Below are 21,567 nucleotides of genomic sequence, written 5' to 3' on the forward strand. Positions count from 1 at the left end.
ACTAAGTTTGTTGGTTTTTTGTTGTTGTTTTTTTCATATAAAAAGGTTATGAAATGGTACCATTTTATTTCTGATTGTTTTCAGAAACTGAAATACAAACACACACACACCTACCCCACCCCCACCCCAAACCCCCAAAATACACACACACTGAAACTGGTTCATGGTATGCCACACCCCCATCATTCTCTCTTTCTCATACAAAACAAAATGACAACATACACACACACACACACACACACACACACACACACACTTAGTTCTACAAGTGTTGCATTTACAAAGTAATTTAGGCGTACAATTCTGTATATCATTCTCTGATTTCAGTTTTATAAACATCTCCGCCCCCCCCCCCCCCCCACTCTCTCTCTCTCACACACTCACAAAACAACAACAATAACAACAGCAAACCAATACACACTTGGGAATGAATACACAGAAAGCTCTTGGCGAGCGACACGCGCTGTCATCAACAGTGAGCCAGCCAGCGACCATGCCTGCTTGCGCTGTGATGGTCACACACAGTACACACGTGACTGACTCTCTCTCACTCACACACACTGATCAGTGACTGATGAAGCTACTTACTACAGCCAACACATTCAAAACACACACAATGCAGTCATATTCTTTGTTACAACAAACAGAAAGCAAATAATAAACTGACAAACCTCGTAAACACCCACCTGCATCTTGAATCAGCTGAGCTTGTCTGTCTTCAGTTTCGTCAAGCAACTCCACCTCCCACCCCCCTCCATGTCAAAATCTTCGGCATCAGCTTCACGCATTTCTATCTCATTCAGTCCACAATCTTCATCTCTACTATTTGCATTGAGAAGGATTTCTTCCAGTACAAGTGCAAGTGTTGGGGTTTGTCTGCGTTCAGCCATGGCTTTGCAAACACAACTTGAGCTTCATACTAACTTGCAAAACTTTCACCATAAATATAAAAATAAGGTGAATAATTTTAGCTTATGGAACTCGGGAGATAAAGAGCTCTCAGGGGAGCTAATTTAATGGTTTGCAGACTGTATTTTCTGCAGTGCGGGACTAAAAACATAGATCGATGTAACATGACCTACAGCGCACATCAATACAGCATTGGTGAGCAACATTTCATGACGTACACCGTACGTCAACAGTGCAGTCAAGAGGTTAATCGGTTGATGATTTATACATGTGATAATGGTCAATGAGCTTATTCAGCTTACAGTTTGACATTCATCTCAGAGTAATGCATTTCATGGCTGGTCAAACTTCTCAAGACTAACTTAATGCATGAGAAATGACTGGTCTAACTTAATGCAGGAGAAAAGGACTAGTCTAACTTAATGCAGGAGAAAAGAAAATGACTGGTCTAACTTAATGCAGGAGAAATGAAAATGACTGGTCTAACTTAATGCAGGAGAAATGACTGGTCATTCCAGGTTCCAGCCCTCGCTGCCTGAGAAGGACTGGTCAGACTTAGGGTTACGTTAGGGTACGTTAAATGAGAACAGGTACCACTGAACACCACCGAAGTGACTTAGGGTTACGTTAGGGTACGTTAAATGAGAACAGGTACCACTGAACACCACCGAAGTGACTTAGGGTTATGTTAGGGTACGTTAAATGAGAACAGGTACCACTGAACACCACCGAAGTGACTTAGGGTTATGTTAGGGTACGCTAAATGAGAACAGGTACCACTGAACACCACCGAAGTGACTTAGGGTTATGTTAGGGTACGTTAAATGAGAACAGGTACCACTGAACACCACCGAAGTGACTTAGGGTTATGTTAGGGTACGCTAAATGAGAACAGGTACCACTGAACACCACCGAAGTGACTTAGGGTTATGTTAGGTGGCGCTTCGCGAGGGGGCGACACGCAGGTGTTTGTGCTGTGTGCTTCATCCTTGTTTTTGCTGTCCTCGCCCTGTCCTTGTGCTTTTATATTGTTTTAAAGTGGTGTGCAAGGTGTTAAAGATGAAGAGTGTGACAGTTGTGAGGGTGTTTGTGGTGGTGCTGGCTGTATTCCGGACTAGTGTTTGTGGTGTTTTTGTGTCACTGGGTGGTTTAAATGGCGGACAGCGAGGAGGTACAGGTGCCTTTCATTACGACCGTGATTTTCTTCTCAGTTTACGGTCAGTGCGCGACCCATCCGCTTTTACTGAGCAACTTTTACCTCGTGATCTTATTTGTGATGATGAAGAGAATGAAAGAGAAGGTGAGAGAAAGAAAGCACGAAAGAGAGGAAAGAGAGGAGGCGTGAAGAGAAGACTGAGAAAAAATAAAACTAAGCCCCCACTGCCATCTATGATTTTATCCAATGTTAGATCTCTTAACCCAAACGGCAGAAACTGTAATTTAGATGAAGTACGAGCAAACTGTTGATTTTTAAATGATTTTAGGAACTCGTGTGTGCTTTGTTTTACCGAAACCTGGTTTAGTGAGAAAGTGTCGAATGAATGTGTTGCGATTGATGGTTTTAACACTCTGTACAGAATGGACAGAGACTGCAAGAAAGTGGGGAAGAAAATGGGTGGTGGCGTGTGCCTGTATGTCAATGAGAAGTGGTGTGACAGTGCGAATGTGTGTGTGAAGAAGCAACTGTGTACACAGGAACTTGAACTCATATCAGTGTCGCTGAGGCCTCGATACCTGCCACGTGAGTTCGGCCGTATTTTCTTGACTGTTGTGTACGCCCCAGTCTTCGACCAGGCATCTGCTGCACGTGCAGGAAGGACGATCGCAGGCGTTGTTCGCGACCTTCAGCTCATCTCTGCCGACGCCCCGTGTTTTATTGTTGGAGATTTTAATCACTGTGATTTAAAGAAAGCCTTACCTTCTTTTAAACAATATGTTACCTGCCGGACCAGACTGGACAAGACAATCGATCTGTTATGGGAACATTCCTAATGCCTACAAATCTGTTCCCCTTGCACCAGTGGGTGTATCTGATCATGATGTTGTTCATTTAATCCCAGCCTACAGACCAAAAATACAGACAGAGCCGATTGTGAAAAAGAGTGTGAAAGTTTGGACGTCAGAGAGTGTGGATGAACAGAGAGGATGTTTTGATTGTACTGATTGGAGTGTGTTGACTGACCCATGTGAGAATGTTCATGAAGCAGCTGATGTTGTTACATATTATATCAGTTTCTGTGAAGACATGATAATTCCGACAAAAATAATTAAACTTTTCCCCAACAACAAACCATGGATCTCAAAGTCTCTCAAAACAATTTTAAACGAGAAAAAGGTAGCGTTTCATTCGGGGAACAAGAAGGATAGGAAACTGATACAAAAGAAGCTTAGAGGTGAATTACGAAGGGGACAGAGGGAATTCAAGTCAAAAGTAGAGCAACAGTTTCAGACAGGAAAAATGGCAGATGCATGGGATGGGTTAAAAATTATCACTGGAGAAACGAAAAGGAAAACAGTAGCTTGTAAAATGGAAAAGGACGAACAGATTGATTTTTCAAATAAACTGAATGATTTCTACTGTCGCTTTGAAAGGAATGATCTGGGAAGGGAACTGGATAGTGTTATCTCACAGTTGCAGGAAAAGATCAAAGATAGGAACACAGGTGAAGACTTTGAGATCGATGCAAAAGTTGTTGAATCTTTATTTTTAAAACTGAATGTCACGAAGGCAATTGGCCCCGACAATATCTGCGGAAAATTACTGAAAACATGTGCTTCCCAGTTGTGTGACGTGTTCTGTAAAATTTTTCAACTGGTCTCTGAAGGACTGCTCTGTCCCCAGCATCTGGAAAAAATCTACTATCTGTCCTATCCCCAAGAAAAAGAACCCAGCCGCACTAAATGATTACCGTCCTGTTGCCCTGACTTCAGTAGTGATGAAATGCTTTGAAAAAATTATTCGACATCTTTCTTTCACTGAACAGCAGCTTGACTCTCTTCAGTTTGCTTATAAAGCACACAGAAGTACTGACGATGCTATCCTAACTCTCCTTCATAATGCTTTCCTTCATTTGAATAACACGGGATCTTTCGTTCGTATCCTTTTTGTTGACTTCTCTTCTGCTTTTAACACAATACAACCTCATCTCCTTGCCCTCAAACTGCTAGGCATGGATGTTGATCCGAAGCTTACTCTTTGGATAGTAAGTTTTCTTCTCAGTAGAACTCAGTCCGTCCGCTTTCATTCTGCCCACTCTTCTCTAAAATCTACTTCTACTGGTGCACCCCAAGGTACAGTGCTGTCCCCTGTTCTTTTTACACTGTACACAAATGACTGCAGAGGCACGGAGGAAACTCCTGTCATAAAATATTCTGATGATTCAGCAATTGAAGATCTGTCCAACTCTGATGCTATTTATTTCAGTGAAATTAAAAAGTTCTGTTCCTGGTGTGAGAAAAACTATCTGGATCTCAACGTATTGAAAACAAAAGAAATGTTAATAGATTTTCGGAAAGACCCCTTGCCTGTAGCTGACCTTGTTACTGATGGTCAAACAGTGGAGAGGGTCAATGAATATAGATATTTAGGGACCATCTTAGACAATAAGCTGACTTTTGACAGAAATGTTGATTCCATTCATAAGAAATGTCAATCTAGAATTTTTTGTTTACAGAAGCTTAGAAATGTTGGTATAAATTCAAATATTCTTCAAAGTTATTATCGATGTTGTATTGAGTCCGTGCTTACAGTTTCATTTATGTGCTGGTATGGAAGTTTGGGAGTGAGGAGTAAGCATGTTTTGAACGATGTCATGAGTGTATGCAGTAAAATTGTGGGAGTGAAACAAGCTAGTATGCAAGAGCTGTATGAAAGTCGAGTGGTTAAAAAAAGCAGGTAGATAGCAACTGACGACACCCATATTTTAGCAAAGTATTATGAGCTGTTGCCATCAGGATGACGCTACAGAACTTTTAAGTTGAAATCCAGAGCTCTGAAGACTTTTATTCCACGTTCAATCCACCTTTTAAATTCTTGAGAACTGTGTGTGTGTGTGTGTGTGCGTGCGCGCGCGCGCGCGCACTCTCATGTGAGACATGTGAAAGTCCGTGCATGATAGGCTGTACCTTGTTCTAGTTGTGGTGTGTGTGTGTGTGTGTGTGTGTGTGTGTGTGTTTACTGAGCTTAAAACGTGACAATTGGTTATAATGAATGTGCAATATGTAGGAAGAATAATGTGCAATATGCAGGATGAATGTACAATGAATATGTCTAATGCTAACGTCCATATTCTAAATATATTTCTGTTTAATAATTACAATGTAATAATTAATTGCAATGTTTTTAAAAGCGAATATGTGAAATGCTTTTATTTCAGAACATATGTTTATTACTCTTGTTTAATCAAGTTATCCGCGTGTGTGGGGTGGGGGGGAGGGGGGGGTGCGCGGTGCGGGTGTGTGCTGATTATCTGGTTGTGGTTTTCCGCAATTCATCTTTATTCTTATCTGTCTATTATAATCAATGTGTAGTATAGTAGGGTATGTTTATAATTATATTCAAATAATGTTTCTTAATTCTTTCTGTTTTTACATTAAGAATACTAGTTATTACCTGCAGTGTGTGGATGTATGTATGAAACGATGTATGTGATTTTTTTTTTTGATTTTTTTTTTTTTTACATTTGTATCTTCATAATATTTGTAGGGGCTGTTGTTGGCTTTTACAGTTATGGTCCCCATGTTGTTTACTTGTCTATGTTGTGATAATGCACCTGACCAAATTTCTCCAGTTGGAGATAATAAAGTTATTCTTATCTTATCTTATCTTAAATGAGAACAGGTACCACTGAACACCACCGAAGTGACTTAGGGTTAGGTTAGGGTACGTTAAATGAGAACAGGTACCACTGAACACCACCGAAGTGACTAAGGGTTATGTTAGGGTACGTTGAATGAGAACAGGTACCACTGAACACCACCGAAGTGACTTAGGGTTACGTTAGGGTACGTTGAATGAGAACAGGTACCACTGAACACCACCGAAGTGACTAAGGGTTATGTTAGGGTACGTTAAATGAGAACAGGTACCACTGAACACCACCGAAGTGACTTAGGGTTACGTTAGGGTATGTTAAATGAGAACAGGTACCACTGAACACCACTGAAGTGACTTAACAGCAGCGCAGTGTCTCCTCTGGTGTGTGGCCTCCTGGCAAGCTAACATCGATGGTTCCCTGTGGACTGCCGACGTTGGCCTTGAGTGCATGCACATATAATTGTTTACCTATCAGAGTGGATTTCTGCAACAGAATTTTGCCAGAGGACACAACTCTCGTTGCCATGGGTTCTTTTTCAGTGTGCCAAGTGTGTACAGCACATTGAACTTTGGTCAATTGTCTGATCTGAATGTCTAGATGCTCAGTTTGATTCTCCAGTCAAACTTTGGAGAAATGGCACACAGAACTTTGGTCTATTGTCTCATCTGAATGTCTAGATGCTCAGTCAAACTTTGGAGAAACAGAACTTTGGTCTATTGTCTCATCTGAATGTCTAGATGCTCAGTCAAACTTTGGAGAAACAGAACTTTGGTCTATTGTCTCATCTGAATGTCTAGATGCTCCGTCAAACTTTGGAGAAACAGAACTTTGGTCTATTGTCTCATCTGAATGTCTAGATGCTCCGTCAAACTTTGGAGAAATGGGAAGTGTGGGATTCATGCCCAGACTTTGATAGACTCTATATTGGCAGATGAGCATCTGACACCTTTACCCTTTCATTGGTTACAGCAGTAGTGACACTGTGTGTTACAGACGTGGGTTACATCACTGTGTTACAGACATGGGTTACATCACTGTGTGTTACAGACATGGGTTACAGCAGTGACTGTGTTACAGACGTGGGTTACAGCAGTGACTGTGTTACAGATGTGGGTTACATCACTGTGTGTTACAGACATGGGTTACAGCAGTGACTGTGTTACAGACATGGGTTACATCACTGTGTTACAGACGTGGGTTACAGCAGTGACTGTGTGTTACAGACGTGGGTTACAGCAGTGACTGTGTTACAGACGTGGGTTACAGCAGTGACTGTGTTACAGATGTGGGTTACATCACTGTGTGTTACAGACATGGGTTACAGCAGTGACTGTGTGTTAAAGACATGGGTTACAGCAGTGACACTGTGTTACAGCAGTGACTGTGTGTTACAGACGTGGGTTACATCACTTGTTACAGACATTGGTTACAGCAGTGACTGTGTTGCAGATGTGGGTTACAGCAGTGAATGTGTTACAGACGTGGGTTACATCACTGTGTGTTACAGACATTGGTTACAGCAGTGACTGTGTGTTACAGACGTGGGTTACAGCAGTGACTGTGTTACAGACGTGGGTTACAGCAGTGACTGTGTGACAGACGTGGGTTACAGCAGTGACTGTGTGTTACAGATATGGGTTACAGCAGTGACTGTGTTACAGACGTGGGTTACATCACTGTGTTACAGACATGGGTTACAGCAGTGACTGTGTTACAGACGTGGGTTACATCACTGTGTGTTACAGATGTGGGTTACAGCAGTGACTGTTTTACAGATGTGGGTTACAGCAGTGACTGTGTTACAGATGTGGGTTACAGCAGTGACTGTGTGTTACAGACGTGGGTTACAGCAGTGACTGTGTGTTACAGATGTGTGTTACAGCAGTGACTGTGTTACAGCAGTGACTGTGTGTTACAGACATGGGTTACATCACTGTGTGTTACAGATGTGGGTTACATCACTGTGTGTTAGAGACATGGGTTACAGCAGTGACTGTGTTACAGACGTGGGTTACATCACTGTATGTTACAGACATGGGTTACATCACTGTATGTTACAGACATGGGTTACAGCTGTGACTGTTACAGACATGGGTTACATCACTGTATGTTACAGACATGGGTTACAGCAGTGACTGTGTGTTACAGACATGGGTTACATCACTGTATGTTACAGACGTGGGTTACAGCAGTGACTGTGTGTTACAGACGTGGGTGGCGGCAGCAGTGCAGATCTTCTTTGCACTCAGCCCAGCCTGGGGAGGCCTCATCACCCTGGCCAGCTACAACAAGTTCCACAACAACTGCTTCAAGTAAGTTGTCTTCTCCTGATCAAACCACTGCTTCAAGTGAGTTGCCTTCTCCTGATCAAACAACTGCTTCAAGTGAGTTGTCTTCTGATCAAACCGCTGCTTCAAGTAAGTTGTCTTATGATCAAACAACTGCTTCAAGTAAGTTGTCTTCTGATCAAACAACTGCTTCAAGTGAGTTGTCTTCTCCTGATCAAACACCTCCTTCAACTAAGTTGTCTTCTCCTGATCAAACAACTGCTTCAAGTGAGTTGTCTTCTGCTTCAAGTGAGTTGTCTTCTCCTGATCAAACAACTGCTTCAAGTAAGTTGTCTTCTTCTGATCAAACAACTGCAAGTAAGTTGTCTTCTTCTGATTAAACAACTGCTTCACGTGAGTTGTCTTCTCCTGATCAAACAACTGCTTCAAGTGAGTTGTCTTCTTCTGATCAAACAACTGCTTCAAGTAAGTTGTCTTCTTCTGATCAAACAACTGCTTCAAGTGAGTTGTCTTCTCCTGATCAAACAACTGCTTCAAGTAAGTTGTCTTCTCCTGATCAAACAACTGCTTCAAGTAAGTTGTCTTCTGATCAAACAACTGCTTCAAGTAAGTTGTCTTCTGATCAAACAACTGCTTCAAGTGAGTTGTCTTCTGATCAAACAACTGCTTCAAGTGAGTTGTCTTCTCCTGATCAAACAACTGCTTCAGGTAAGTTGTCTTCTGATCAAACAACTGCTTCAAGTGAGTTGTCTTCTCCTGATCAAACAACTGCTTCAGGTAAGTTGTCTTCTGATCAAACAACTGCTTCAAGTAAGTTGTCTTCTTCTGATAAACAACTGCTTCAAATAATTTGTCTTCTGATCAAACAACTGCTTCAAGTGAGTTGTCTTCTGATCAAACATCTGCTTCAAGTGAGTTGTCTTCTCCTGATCAAACTGCTTCAAGTGAGTTGTCTTCTTCTGATCAAACAACTGCTTCAAGTGAGTTGTCTTCTGATCAAACAACTGCTTCAAGTGAGTTGTCTTCTGATCAAACATCTGCTTCAAGTGAGTTGTCTTCTCCTGATCAAACTGCTTCAAGTGAGTTGTCTTCTCCTGATCAAACAACTGCTTCAAGTAAGTTGTCGTCTGATCAAACAACTGCTTCAAGTAAGTTGTCTTCTTCTGATCAAACAACTGCTTCAAGTAAGTTGTCTTCTGATCAGACAACTGCTTGAAGTAAGTTGTCTTCTCCTGATCAAACAACTGCTTCAAGTGAGTTGCCTTCTCCTGATCAAACAACTGCTTCAAGTGAGTTGTCTTCTGATCAAACAACTGCTTCAAGTGAGTTGTCTTCTCCTGATCAAACAACTGCTTCAAGTAAGTTGTCTTCTGATCAAACAACTGCTTCAAGTGAGTTCTCTTCTCAACAGCTGTTTCTAATGAGTTGTCTTCTTCTGATCAAACAGGTGTTTCAAGTGAATCAGTTTCACCTGATGAGCAACTCTTTAAACAGCTGTTGGAAGTGAGCCATTTTATCCTGATGAACAACTCTGTTGGAAGTGAGCCATTTTATCCTGATGAACAACTATGTTGGAAGTGAGCCATTTTATCCTGATGAACAACTGTTTTAAGTGAGTTTCTTTCTCCTCATGAACAAAATAATTTTTCAATGGAGTCGTTTTCTCCTGATGAACAACTGTTCCAAGTGGATCATTTTCTCCTGATCAAACTGATAGTTTTATTTTTTGTTGCTTTTGTCAGTTTCTGTGTTCAGTTAAAGACTTGTGTGCTGTTTGTATTGATAAAGGAATAACCGATTCAGAGGAAGCATGTGCCTTTTCTGTGAAAAATGGCTGCAGGGGCAATGACATGTTCACTGTGTCTGGGCATAGGAAGGCAGTGAATTCATGTTCACTGTATCTGGGCATAGGAAGGCAGTGAATTCATGTTCACTGTATCTGCGCATTGGAAGGCAGTGAATTCATGTTCACTGTATCTGGGGATAGGAAGGCAGTGAATTCATGTTCACTGTATCTGGGCATAGGAAGGCAATGAATTCATGTTCACTGTATCTGGGCATAGGAAGGCAATGAATTCATGTTCACTGTATCAGGGCATAGGAAGGCAATGAATTCATGTTCACTGTATCAGGGCATAGGAAGGCAATGAATTCATGTTCACTGTGTCTGGGGCTGGGCATAGGAAGACAATGAATTCATGTTCACTGTGTCTAGGGCTGGGCATAGGAAGGCAATGAATTCATGTTCACTGTGTGTGGGGCTGGGCATAGGAAGGCAATGAATTCATGTTCACTGTATCAGGGCATAGGAAGGCAATGAATTCATGTTCACTGTGTCTGGGGCTGGGCATAGGAAGGCAATGAATTCATGTTCACTGTGTCTGGGGCTGGGCATAGGAAGGCAGGGCCCAATCCTCTCCTGCCTTTTTGGCCTTGCAAAACTTCATTCAGGTTCCCATTCACACCTGGTTCAAGTTCCCATTCACACCTGGACGGAGTGATGAAAAATGGAGTGAATAGCCTTTCTCAGGATCACAACACCATGGCTGAAAGAGAGGCTTGAACCCTGACCACTGGTGAACACATTTAACAATGAACACATGTTTTATTGAGGGTAAACTGGATAAGCTGAAAGCTTTTTTACACCATGCCCTCACACACAAACATACACACACACACACACACACACACACACACACACACACAGAAAAAGAAAAAGAAAAAAAAAAAGGTAGGGACACTGTAGACAGTAACAACAACAACAACAGCAAAAGTTAAACATGGAATATAACTCAGTCACACACGCACACATGCACCATATATGCACCAGCTTACACGTGCATGCATACACGGGCTAATATACACTAATACTTCTGCTCTTTTTCCTGTTCACATTGTCAGATAGCAAACGAAAAATGTTATAGTGTAGAAGCTCTCACAAGAAGCTCAAACAAAACATGGCATACAAGAATTGTTTATAATTGTTCCTTTAGATATTTTTGGTACTCTTTTTTGAATGATACCAAGGTAGATTTATTTTTTAGGTAGTCAGGAATTTCATTCCATAGTTTACAACCAGAATACATGAGAGATGACATGAAAAGGTTTGTTCTCGGACGAGGGATAGAAATGGTATTTTTGCCACAAACACTTCTTAATTTTGTACATAAAGACACCTTTATTAAAGATACATTTGAGATGGAAAGGAAGAATATTTAGTTCTTTGTAGTCGTTAGCATGGATAGAAGATTTGAGGAGAATAATCTTGAGAGAATGTCTGTATATGCTTATGAGTGGTTTCAAGCAATGTTTGCTAAGTCACAGCATGTTGAGGCATAGTTGATGTCAGGTTGAATGTATGCATGAAAAAATAGTTTGTGGGTATGTTGATCAAGGAAATGTTTAATTCTGTTGAGCTGATGTAATTTTTTTTACATAAAGCAGAAACATGATTAGACCATGACAGGTTATTATCAATAGTAAGACCAAGTAATTTGTAAGAATTTACTACCCCCAACTCACTGTCAAGTACCTTTAGTCCGAGTAATTTAGATTTGATGTTTTGGCATTTCTGTCTAGTTGTCACTAGCATAAATTTTGATTTGTGTGGGTGAATTGCCATGAGATTAATTTTGGTCCATTTTACGAGTTTATCAACATCACTGTGCAACTGAGTACATGCGGCATCGACATTTGTGTCTTTTTTATGGAGGGTTGTGTCATCAGCGAAAAGTTCACAAGAAGATGAAACGAAAAGTGGAAGGTCATTTATATACGTTGAAAATAAAACAGGCCCCGACACTGATCCCTGAAAAATTCCATAATTGACTGGCATAAGAGGGGATACTTTAGAATCTTGGAAGACAACTTGTTTCCTACTATTAAGAAAGGAAGATACAAGTTTGACAGATTCAGGGGATAATCCATACATGACTAATTTTTTTGAGAGAAGATTGTGATCAATAGTATCAAAAGCTTTAAGATTGTGATCAATAGTATCAAAAGCTTAGCAAAATCAATAAACAAGTCATTGCTTATGTTCAAATGCCATTCTTCTACGAGATTTGTTAGTGCGGTACGACAGGAATGATTTTTCCTTAAGCCACTTTGGTTGGGATGAAATAAATCATATCTGCTGAAATGTGCTTGAAGATTAAGTTTGATATGTTTTTCGAGGGGTTTGGATAAAGTGGATAATATTGATACAGGTCTGTAGTTTGCAGGGTCAGATGGATCACCAGCTTTAAAGACAGGGAACACTTTAGCATTTTTAAAAGCTTGAGGAAAGGAGGATTTATCAATTCAGAGGTTATAGATGTATGTAATGTGTAACACTGGGTCACAAGTCCAAGACATCACCGATTATGCCAGGGTGCCTTCTGAATGTGGGGGTGTTGGTTAATATCCTTCATGCCCCAGTAGAGTTCAGTGTGGGGTGTGGTAGTTAATATCCTTCATTCACCAGTAGAGTTCAGTGTGGGGTGTTAGTTAATATCCTCCATGCCCCAGTAGAGTTCAGTGTGGGGTGTTAGTTAATATCCTCCATGCCCCAGTAGAGTTCAGTGTGGGGTGTTAGTTAATATCCTCCATGCCCCAGTAGAGTTCAGTGTGGGGAGTGGTAGTTAATATCCTTCATGCACCAGTAGAGTTCAGTGTGGGGTGTTGGTTAATATCCTTCATGCCCCAGTAGAGTTCAGTGTGGGGTGTGTTAGTTAATATCCTCCATGCCCCAGTAGAGTTCAGTGTGGGGTGTGGTAGTTAATATCCTCCATTCACCAGTAGAGTTCAGTGTGGGGTGTTAGTTAATATCCTCCATTCACCAGTAGAGTTCAGTGTGGGGGTGTTGGTTAATATCCTCCATGCCCCAGTAGAGTTCAGTGTGGGGTGTTAGTTAATATCCTCCATGCCCCAGTAGAGTTCAGTGTGGGGGTGTTGGTTAATATCCTTCATGCCCCAGTAGAGTTCAGTGTGGGGTGGTAGTTAATATCCTCCATGCCCCAGTAGAGTTCAGTGTGGGGGTGTTGGTTAATATCCTCCATGCCCCAGTAGAGTTCAGTGTGGGGTGTTGGTTAATATCCTTCATGCCCCAGTAGAGTTCAGTGTGGGGTGTGTTAGTTAATATCCTTCATGCCCCAGTAGAGTTCAGTGTGGGGTGTTAGTTAATATCCTTCATGCCCCAGTAGAGTTCAGTGTGGCGTGTGGTAGTTAATATCCTCCATGAGTTAATATCCTTCATGCCCCAGTAGAGTTCAGTGTGGGGGTGTTAGTTAATATCCTTCATGCCCCAGTAGAGTTAAGTGTGGGGTGTGGTAGTTAATATCCTCCATGCCCCAGTAGAGTTCAGTGTGGGGTGTGGTAGTTAATATCCTTCATGCCCCAGTAGAGTTCAGTGTGGGGTGTTAGTTAATATCCTCCATGCCCCAGTAGAGTTCAGTGTGGGGTGGTAGTTAATATCCTCCATGAGTTAATATCCTCCATGCCCCAGTAGAGTTCAGTGTGGGGTGTTAGTTAATATCCTCCATGCCCCAGTAGAGTTCAGTGTGGGGTGGTAGTTAATATCCTTCATTCACCAGTAGAGTTCAGTGTGGGGTGTTAGTTAATATCCTTCATTCACCAGTAGAGTTCAGTGTGGGGGTGTTGGTTAATATCCTCCATTCACCAGTAGAGTTCAGTGTGGGGGTGTTGGTTAATATCCTCCATTCACCAGTAGAGTTCAGTGTGGGGGTGTTGGTTAACATCCTGCATTCACCAGTAGAGTTCAGTGTGGGGTGTTAGTTAATATCCTCCATTCACCAGTAGAGTTCAGTGTGGGGATGTTGGTTAATATCCTCCATTCACCAGTAGAGTTCAGTGTGGGGGTGTTAGTTAATATCCTCCATTCACCAGTAGAGTTCAGTGTGGGGGTGGTAGTTAATATCCTCCATGCCCCAGTAGAGTTCAGTGTGGGGTGTGGTAATTAATATCCTCCATGCCCCAGTAGAGTTCAGTGTGGGGAGTGGTAGTTAATATCCTCCATGCCCCAGTAGAGTTCATTGTGGGGTGTTAGTTAATATCCTTCATGCCCCAGTAGAGTTCAGTGTGGGGTGTTAGTTAATATCCTTCATGCCCCAGTAGAGTTGAGTGTGGGGTGTGTTAGTTAATATCCTTCATGGCCCAGTAGAGTTCAGTGTGGGGTGTGGTAGTTAATATCCTCCATGCCCCAGTAGAGTTCAGTGTGGGGTGTGGTAGTTAATATCCTCCATGCCCCAGTAGAGTTCAGTGTGGGGTGTTAGTTAATATCCTCCATTCACCAGTAGAGTTCAGTGTGGGGGTGTTGGTTAATATCCTCCATGCTCCAGTAGAGTTCAGTGTGGGGTGTTAGTTAATATCCTCCATGCCCCAGTAGAGTTCAGTGTGGGGGTGTTGGTTAATATCCTCCATGCCCCAGTAGAGTTCAGTGTGGGGTGGTAGTTAATATCCTCCATGCCCCAGTAGAGTTCAGTGTGGGGGTGTTGGTTAATATCCTCCATGCCCCAGTAGAGTTCAGTGTGGGGTGTTGGTTAATATCCTTCATGCCCCAGTAGAGTTCAGTGTGGGGTGTGTTAGTTAATATCCTTCATGCCCCAGTAGAGTTCAGTGTGGGGTGTTAGTTAATATCCTTCATGCCCCAGTAGAGTTCAGTGTGGGGTGTGGTAGTTAATATCCTCCATGAGTTAATATCCTTCATGCCCCAGTAGAGTTCAGTGTGGGGGTGTTAGTTAATATCCTTCATGCCCCAGTAGAGTTCAGTGTGGGGTGTGGTAGTTAATATCCTCCATGCCCCAGTAGAGTTCAGTGTGGGGTGTTAGTTAATATCCTCCATGCCCCAGTAGAGTTCAGTGTGGGGTGTTAGTTAATATCCTCCATGCCCCAGTAGAGTTCAGTGTGGGGTGGTAGTTAATATCCTCCATGAGTTAATATCCTCCATGCCCCAGTAGAGTTCAGTGTGGGGTGTTAGTTAATATCCTCCATGCCCCAGTAGAGTTCAGTGTGGGGTGGTAGTTAATATCCTCCATGCCCCAGTAGAGTTCAGTGTGGGGGTGTTGGTTAATATCCTCCATTCACCAGTAGAGTTCAGTGTGGGGGTGTTGGTTAATATCCTCCATTCACCAGTAGAGTTCAGTGTGGGGTGGTAGTTAATATCCTTCATTCACCAGTAGAGTTCAGTGTGGGGGTGTTAGTTAATATCCTTCATGTCCCAGTAGAGTTCAGTGTGGGGTGTTTGTTAATATCCTTCATTCACCAGTAGAGTTCAGTGTGGGGGTGTTGGTTAATATCCTCCATTCACCAGTAGAGTTCAGTGTGGGGGTGTTGGTTAATATCCTCCATTCACCAGTAGAGTTCAGTGTGGGGATGTTGGTTAATATCCTGCATTCACCAGTAGAGTTCAGTGTGGGGTGTTAGTTAATATCCTCCATTCACCAGTAGAGTTCAGTGTGGGGATGTTGGTTAATATCCTCCATTCACCAGTAGAGTTCAGTGTGGGGGTGTTAGTTAATATCCTCCATTCACCAGTAGAGTTCAGTGTGGGGGTGGTAGTTAATATCCTCCATGCCCCAGTAGAGTTCAGTGTGGGGTGTGGTAATTAATATCCTCCATGCCCCAGTAGAGTTCAGTGTGGGGAGTGGTAGTTAATATCCTCCATGCCCCAGTAGAGTTCATTGTGGGGTGTTAGTTAATATCCTTCATGCCCCAGTAGAGTTCAGTGTGGGGTGTTAGTTAATATCCTTCATGCCCCAGTAGAGTTCAGTGTGGGGTGTGTTAGTTAATATCCTCCATGCCCCAGTAGAGTTCAGTGTGGGGTGTGGTAGTTAATATCCTCCATGCCCCAGTAGAGTTCAGTGTGGGGTGTGGTAGTTAATATCCTCCATGCCCCAGTAGAGTTCAGTGTGGGGTGTTAGTTAATATCCTTCATGCCCCAGTAGAGTTCAGTGTGGGGTGTTAGTTAATATCCTTCATGCCCCAGTAGAGTTCAGTGTGGGGTGTTAGTTAATATCCTCCATGCCCCAGGAGAGTTCAGTGTGGGGGTGTTAGTTAATATCCTTCATGCCCCAGTAGAGTTCAGTGTGGGGTGTTGGTTAATATCCTTCATGCCCCAGTAGAGTTCAGTGTGGGGAGTGGTAGTTAATATCCTTCATGCCCCAGTAGAGTTCAGTGTGGGGTGTTAGTTAATATCCTTCATGCCCCAGTAGAGTTCAGTGTGGGGTGTGTTAGTTAATATCCTTCATGCCCCAGTAGAGTTCAGTGTGGGGTGTGGTAGTTAATATCCTCCATGCCCCAGTAGAGTTCAGTGTGGGGTGTGGTAGTTAATATCCTTCATGCCCCAGTAGAGTTCAGTGTGGGGAGTGGTAGCTAATATCCTCCATTCACCAGTAGAGTTCAGTGTGGGGAGTGGTAGTTAATATCCTCCATGCCCCAGCAGAGTTCAAAGGAATGAATATCCTGGATTTTCTGGTATATGTGGGCATGTATGATGTGTGTCTGTGTGTACATATGTGAAGTGATTTGTGTGTATGTACAAATTTGAAGATTGTGCGTGTGTGTGTGTGTGTGTGTGTGTACATAAAAGAATTATGTGAAGTGATGTGTGTATGTACATATGTCAAGTATTGTGTTTGTTTTGTCACATTGTCGTCATGATGTGTGTGTATATATGTGAAGCATGTGCGTATGCATTTGTGCAGTGAAGTGTGTGTGTGACAGGGACTCGCTGATCGTGGGGATCGGCAATGTGCTGACCAGTATCTACGCAGGCTTCGTCATCTTCCCCATCATCGGCTACCTGGCCAACGAACTGGACATGGAAGTGGACAAGGTGGTGGATCAAGGTGAGTGTTGAAAGCCCTGCTGACCAGGTGGTAACCAGGTGAGTACTGGAACCCTTTCTGGCCAGGTGATAACCAGGTGTGTGTTGGGAGCGTATATGCCCAGGTGATAACCAGATGAATGTTAGAAGCCTGGCTGACCAGGTGATAACCAGGTGAGTGTTGGAACCTTGGTTGGCCGGGTGATAACAAGGTGAATGTTGGAATCCTGTCTGGCCAGGTGATAACCAGGTGAATGCTAGAACCCTGTCTGGCCAGGTGATAACCAGGTGAATGCTAGAACCCTGTCTGGCCAGGTGATAACAAGGTGAATGTTGGAACCCTGTCTGGCCAGGTGATAACCGGGTGAATCCTAGAACCCTGTTTGGCCAGGTGAACCAGGTGATTGTTGGGAGCCTATCTGGCCAGGTGATAACCAGGTGAGTGTTGGAAGCCTGGCTGACCAGGTGATAACCAGGTGAATGATAGAACCCTGTCTGGCCAGGTGATAACAAGGTTAGAGCTGGAACCCTGTCTTGCTAGGTGATGACAAGGTGAATGCTGGAAGCCTGTCTGGCCAGGTGATAACCAGGTGAGTGTTGGAACCCTGGCTGGCCAGGTGATAACAAGGTGAGTGCTGGAACCCTGTCTGGCCAGGTGATAACAAGGTGAGTGCTGGAACCCTGTCTAGCCACATGATAACAAGGTTAGAGCTGGAACCCTGTCTGGCCAGGTGATAACAAGGTGAGTGCTGGAACCCTGTCTGGCCATGTGATAACAAGGTGAGTGCTGGAACCCTGTCTAGCCACATGATAACAAGGTGAGTGCTGGAACCTTGTCTGGCCAGGTGATAACAAGGTGATTGTTGGGAGCCTATCTGGCCAGGTGATAACAAGGTGAGAGCTGGAACCCTGTCTGGCCAGGTGATAACAAGGTGAGTGCTGGAACCTTGTCTGGCCAGGTGATAACAAGGTGAGTGTTGGAACCTTGTCTGGCCAGGTGATAACAAGGTGAGAGCTGGAACCCTGTCTGGCCAGGTGATAACAAGGTGAGAGCTGGAACCTTGTCTGGCCAGGTGATAACAAGGTGAGTGCTGGAACCTTGTCTGGCCAGGTGATAAGGTGAGTGCTGGAACCTTGTCTGGCCACATGATAACAAGGTGAGAGCTGGAACTTGATAGTTTGAACCCATATAATGTTCATTTGAACACCTTATTATTTTGTTGTACTTTATAAAGAAGCTGACAGCAAAAGCAGCACCACCCATTGAGAAAATGTTAAATTGATTACCTTATTTGTCATACTTTGTCAAGAAGTTTATATATATAAAAAAAAAAGACATCCATTGACAAAGTGTTATATTGAATACCTTACTTGTCATACTTTGTTGAGAAGTTGACAACAAAAGCAGAACTATAGAGAGAATGTTTAATTGAATACCTCCTTTCTTGTGCTTTATCAAGGTGATGACAAAAGCACACCCATAGAACTGAACACAGTATTTGTTGTACTTTGTCAGGATGTTGTACTTTGTCAGGAAGTTGATGACAAAAGCACACCCATAGAACTGAATACAGTATTTGTTGTACTTTGTCAGGACGTTGTACTTTGTCAGGACGTTGTACTTTGTCAGGAAGTTGATGACAAAAGCACACCCATAGAACTGAACACAGTATTTGTTGTACTTTGTCAGGAAGTTGTACTTTGTCAGGACATTGTACTTTGTCAGGAAGTTGTACTTTGTCAGGACGTTGTACTTTGTCAGGAAGTTGTACTTTGTCAGGACGTTGTACTTTGTCAGGAAGTTGTACTTTGTCAGGAAGTTGTACTTTGTCAGGACGTTGTACTTTGTCAGGAAGCTGTACTTTGTCAGGATGTTGTAGTTTGTCAGGATGTTGTACTTTGTCAGGAAGCTGTACTTTGTCAGGAAGCTGTACTTTGTCAGGATGTTGTACTTTGTCAGGACGTTGTACTTTGTCAGGACGTTGTACTTTGTCAGGAAGTTGATGACAAAAGCACACCCATAGAACTGAACACAGTATTTGTTGTACTTTGTCAGGATGTTGTACTTTGTCAGGAAGCTGATGACAAAAGCACACCCATAGAACTGAACACAGTATTTGTTGTACTTTGTCAGGAAGTTGTACTTTGTCAGGACGTTGTACTTTGTCAGGAAGCTGATGACAAAAGCACACCCATAGAACTGAACACAGTATTTGTTGTACTTTGTCAGGAAGTTGTACTTTGTCAGGACGTTGTACTTTGTCAGGAAGCTGATGACAAAAGCACACCCATAGAACTGAACACAGTATTTGTTGTACTTTGTCAGGACGTTGTACTTTGTCAGGATGTTGTACTTTGTCAGGAAGCTGATGACAAAAGCACACCACCTCACTGTGGCAGGTCCAGGGCTGGCCTTCATTGTCTTCCCGGACGTGGTGACCCGTCTGCCAGTGTCCCCGCTGTGGTCCATTCTGTTCTTCTTCATGCTGATCACCCTGGGGATGGGCAGTGAGGTCGGTCCTCTGTCCTTGAAACCATGACTCACTGACACACCATCATCACTGACACACCATCATCACCATCATCACTGACACACCATCATCACCATCATCACTGACACACCATCATCACCATCATCACTGACACACCATGACTCACTGACACACCATCATCACTGACACACCATCATCACTGACACACCATCATCACCATCATCACTGACACACCATGACTCACTGACACACCATCATCACTGACACACCATCATCACTGACACACCATCATCACTGACACACCATCATCACCATCATCACTGACACACCATCATCACTGACACACCATTATCACTGATAATGTCCACTTTAGTGTTGGACATCTGTAAAACCATGACTCACGACACATCATTATCACTGATAATGTCCACTTTAGTGTTGGACATCTGTAAAACCATGACTCACTGACACACCATTATCACTGATAATGTCAACTTTAGTGTTGGACATCTGTAAAACCATGACTCATGACACATCATCATAAAACCTTGACTCACAACACATCATCATAAAACCATGACTCACGACACATCATCATAAAACCTTGACTCACAACACATCATCATAAAACCATGACTCACGACACACCATTATAAAACCATGACACACGACACACCATCATCACTGATAATGTCCACTTTAGTGTTGGAAATTGCTGTGTAAAACCATGACTCACGACACATCATCATAAAACCTTGACTCATGACACATCATCATAAAACCATGACTCATGACACATCATAAAACCATGACTCACGACACAACATCATAAAACCATGACTCACGACACACCATCATAAAACCATGACTCACGACACACCTTCATAAAACCATGACTCACGACACACCATCATAAAACCATGACTCACGACACACCATCATAAAACCATGACTCACGACACACCATCATAAAACCATGACTCACGACACACCATCATAAAACCATGACTCACGACACACCATCATAAAACCATGACTCACGACACAACATCATAAAACCATGACTCACGCCACATCATCATAAAACCATGACTCACGACACACCATCATAAAACCATGACTCACGACACACCATCATAAAACCATGACTCATGCCACATCATCATAAAACCATGACTCACGACACACCATCATAAAACCATGACTCACGACACACCATCATAAAACCATGACTCACGCCACATCATCATAAAACCATGACTCACGACACACCATCATAAAACCATGACTCACGACACACCATCATAAAACCATGACTCACGCCACATCATCATAAAACCATGACTCACGCCACACCATCATAAAACCATGACTCACGCCACAGCATCATAAAACCATGACTCACGCCACATCATCATAAAACCATGACTCACGACACACCATCATAAAACCATGACTCACGACACACATAATAAAACCATGACTCACCACACCATCATATACCATGACTCACGCCACACCATCATAAAACCATGACTCACGCCACACCATCATAAAACCATGACTCACGCCACACCATCATAAAACCATGACTCACGACACATCATCATAAAAACCATGACTCACGACACATCATCATAAAACCATGACTCACGCCACATCATCATAAAACCATGACTCACCCACATCATCATAAAACCATGACTCACGGCCACACCATCATAAAACCATGACTCACGACACACCATCATAAAACCATGACTCACGCCACACCATCATAAAACCATGACTCACACACATCATCATAAACCATGACTCACGCCACATCATCATAAAACCATGACTCACGCCACATCATCATAAAACCATGACTCACGCCACACCATCATAAAACCATGACTCACGACACATCATCATAAAACCATGACTCACGCCACACCATCATAAAACCATGACTCACGCCACACCATCATAAAACCATGACTCACGCCACACCATCATAAAACCATGACTCACGCCACACCATCATAAAACCATGACTCACGCCACACCATCATAAAACCATGACTCACGACACACCATCATAAAACCATGACTCACGCCACACCATCATAAAACCATGACTCACGCCACACCATCATAAAACCATGACTCACGCCACACCATCATAAAACCATGACTCACGCCACACCATCATAAAACCATGACTCACGACACACCATCATAAAACCATGACT

The 21,567-nt window shown here is 42.9% G+C and overlaps 1 protein-coding gene and 1 long non-coding RNA gene across 5 annotated transcripts in view; one reads left to right on the plus strand and one right to left on the minus strand.

The window, feature by feature from the left end:
• Positions 1-727, minus strand: part of LOC143286675 (uncharacterized) — a 1,106-nt gene extending 379 nt beyond the window's left edge. The window contains exon 1 of the long non-coding RNA XR_013055839.1: positions 687-727. This is a non-coding gene — a long non-coding RNA (uncharacterized LOC143286675). The remainder of the gene's footprint in view (positions 1-686) is intronic.
• Positions 1-21,567, plus strand: part of LOC143286674 (sodium- and chloride-dependent glycine transporter 1-like) — a 143,428-nt gene that overhangs the window by 81,604 nt on the left and 40,257 nt on the right. For all 4 annotated transcript variants that reach the window (XM_076594311.1, XM_076594310.1, XM_076594313.1 and 1 more), the window contains 3 exons: positions 7,935-8,038; positions 16,736-16,860; positions 19,239-19,351. In XM_076594311.1, coding sequence (XP_076450426.1) covers positions 7,935-8,038; positions 16,736-16,860; positions 19,239-19,351 — 342 coding nt within the window. The remainder of the gene's footprint in view (positions 1-7,934; positions 8,039-16,735; positions 16,861-19,238; positions 19,352-21,567) is intronic.

Source organism: Babylonia areolata, chromosome 10 (genome assembly GCF_041734735.1).
Source record: "Babylonia areolata isolate BAREFJ2019XMU chromosome 10, ASM4173473v1, whole genome shotgun sequence".
NCBI lineage: Eukaryota > Metazoa > Mollusca > Gastropoda > Neogastropoda > Buccinidae > Babylonia > Babylonia areolata.